General features: G+C 53.0%; 1 protein-coding gene across 1 annotated transcript in view; it reads left to right on the top strand.

Moving 5' to 3' along the window:
• Positions 1 to 379: 379 nt before the first annotated feature.
• LOC106536239 (calpain-2 catalytic subunit-like) overlaps positions 380 to 651 on the top strand; it is a gene marked incomplete at its 3' end in the record, with an annotated part of 12,939 nt that continues 12,667 nt past the window's right edge. The window contains 1 exon segment of the mRNA XM_014033448.1: positions 380 to 488. Within this exon segment, the coding sequence (XP_013888902.1) occupies positions 395 to 488 (94 nt within the window).

Genomic DNA, 651 nt, shown 5'->3' on the forward strand with positions numbered 1-651 from the left:
GTGAGGACTCTGAAGGACTTGTGAGGACTCTGAAGGACTTGTGAGGACTCTGAAGGACTTGTAAGGACTCTGAAGGACTTGTGAGGACTCTGTAGGACCTGTGAGGACTCTGTAGGACCTGTGAGGACTCTGAAGGACTTGTGAGGACTCTGTAGGACCTGTGAGGACTCTGTAGGACCTGTGAGGAATCTGATGGACTTGTGAGGACTCTGTAGGACCTGTGAGGACTCTGTAGGACCTGTGAGGAATCTGATGGACTTGTGAGGACTCTGTAGGACCTGTGAGGACTCTGTAGGACCTGTGAGGAATCTGATGGACTTGTGAGGACTCTGTAATCCTTTCTGATTGTGTTTGCCTGAGTCTCCATGGAAACAGATCCAGGTCCTGTGTTCTGATGGTCTTTCCTGTCCCCCTTCAGGAACTGGTCTCCAAACCAGAATTCATCGTAGGAGGAGCCACCAGGACCGACATCTGCCAGGGGGCCCTGGGTGAGTCCACAGACCTGTCCCTGAACCCACCACTGAGGATCCAGTATCAGAAAATCAGGAACTGTAGATCCAGATGCTGATCCAGAGGTGGTCAGCCCTGGTCCTGGTCCTGGAGGACCTGCTTGGTTTCCCTGCTCCTCTGCTCCAGCAGCTGGTTTGAAGG

This window comes from Austrofundulus limnaeus, unplaced genomic scaffold (genome assembly GCF_001266775.1).
Source record: "Austrofundulus limnaeus strain Quisiro unplaced genomic scaffold, Austrofundulus_limnaeus-1.0 Scaffold1741, whole genome shotgun sequence".
Lineage (NCBI taxonomy): Eukaryota > Metazoa > Chordata > Actinopteri > Cyprinodontiformes > Rivulidae > Austrofundulus > Austrofundulus limnaeus.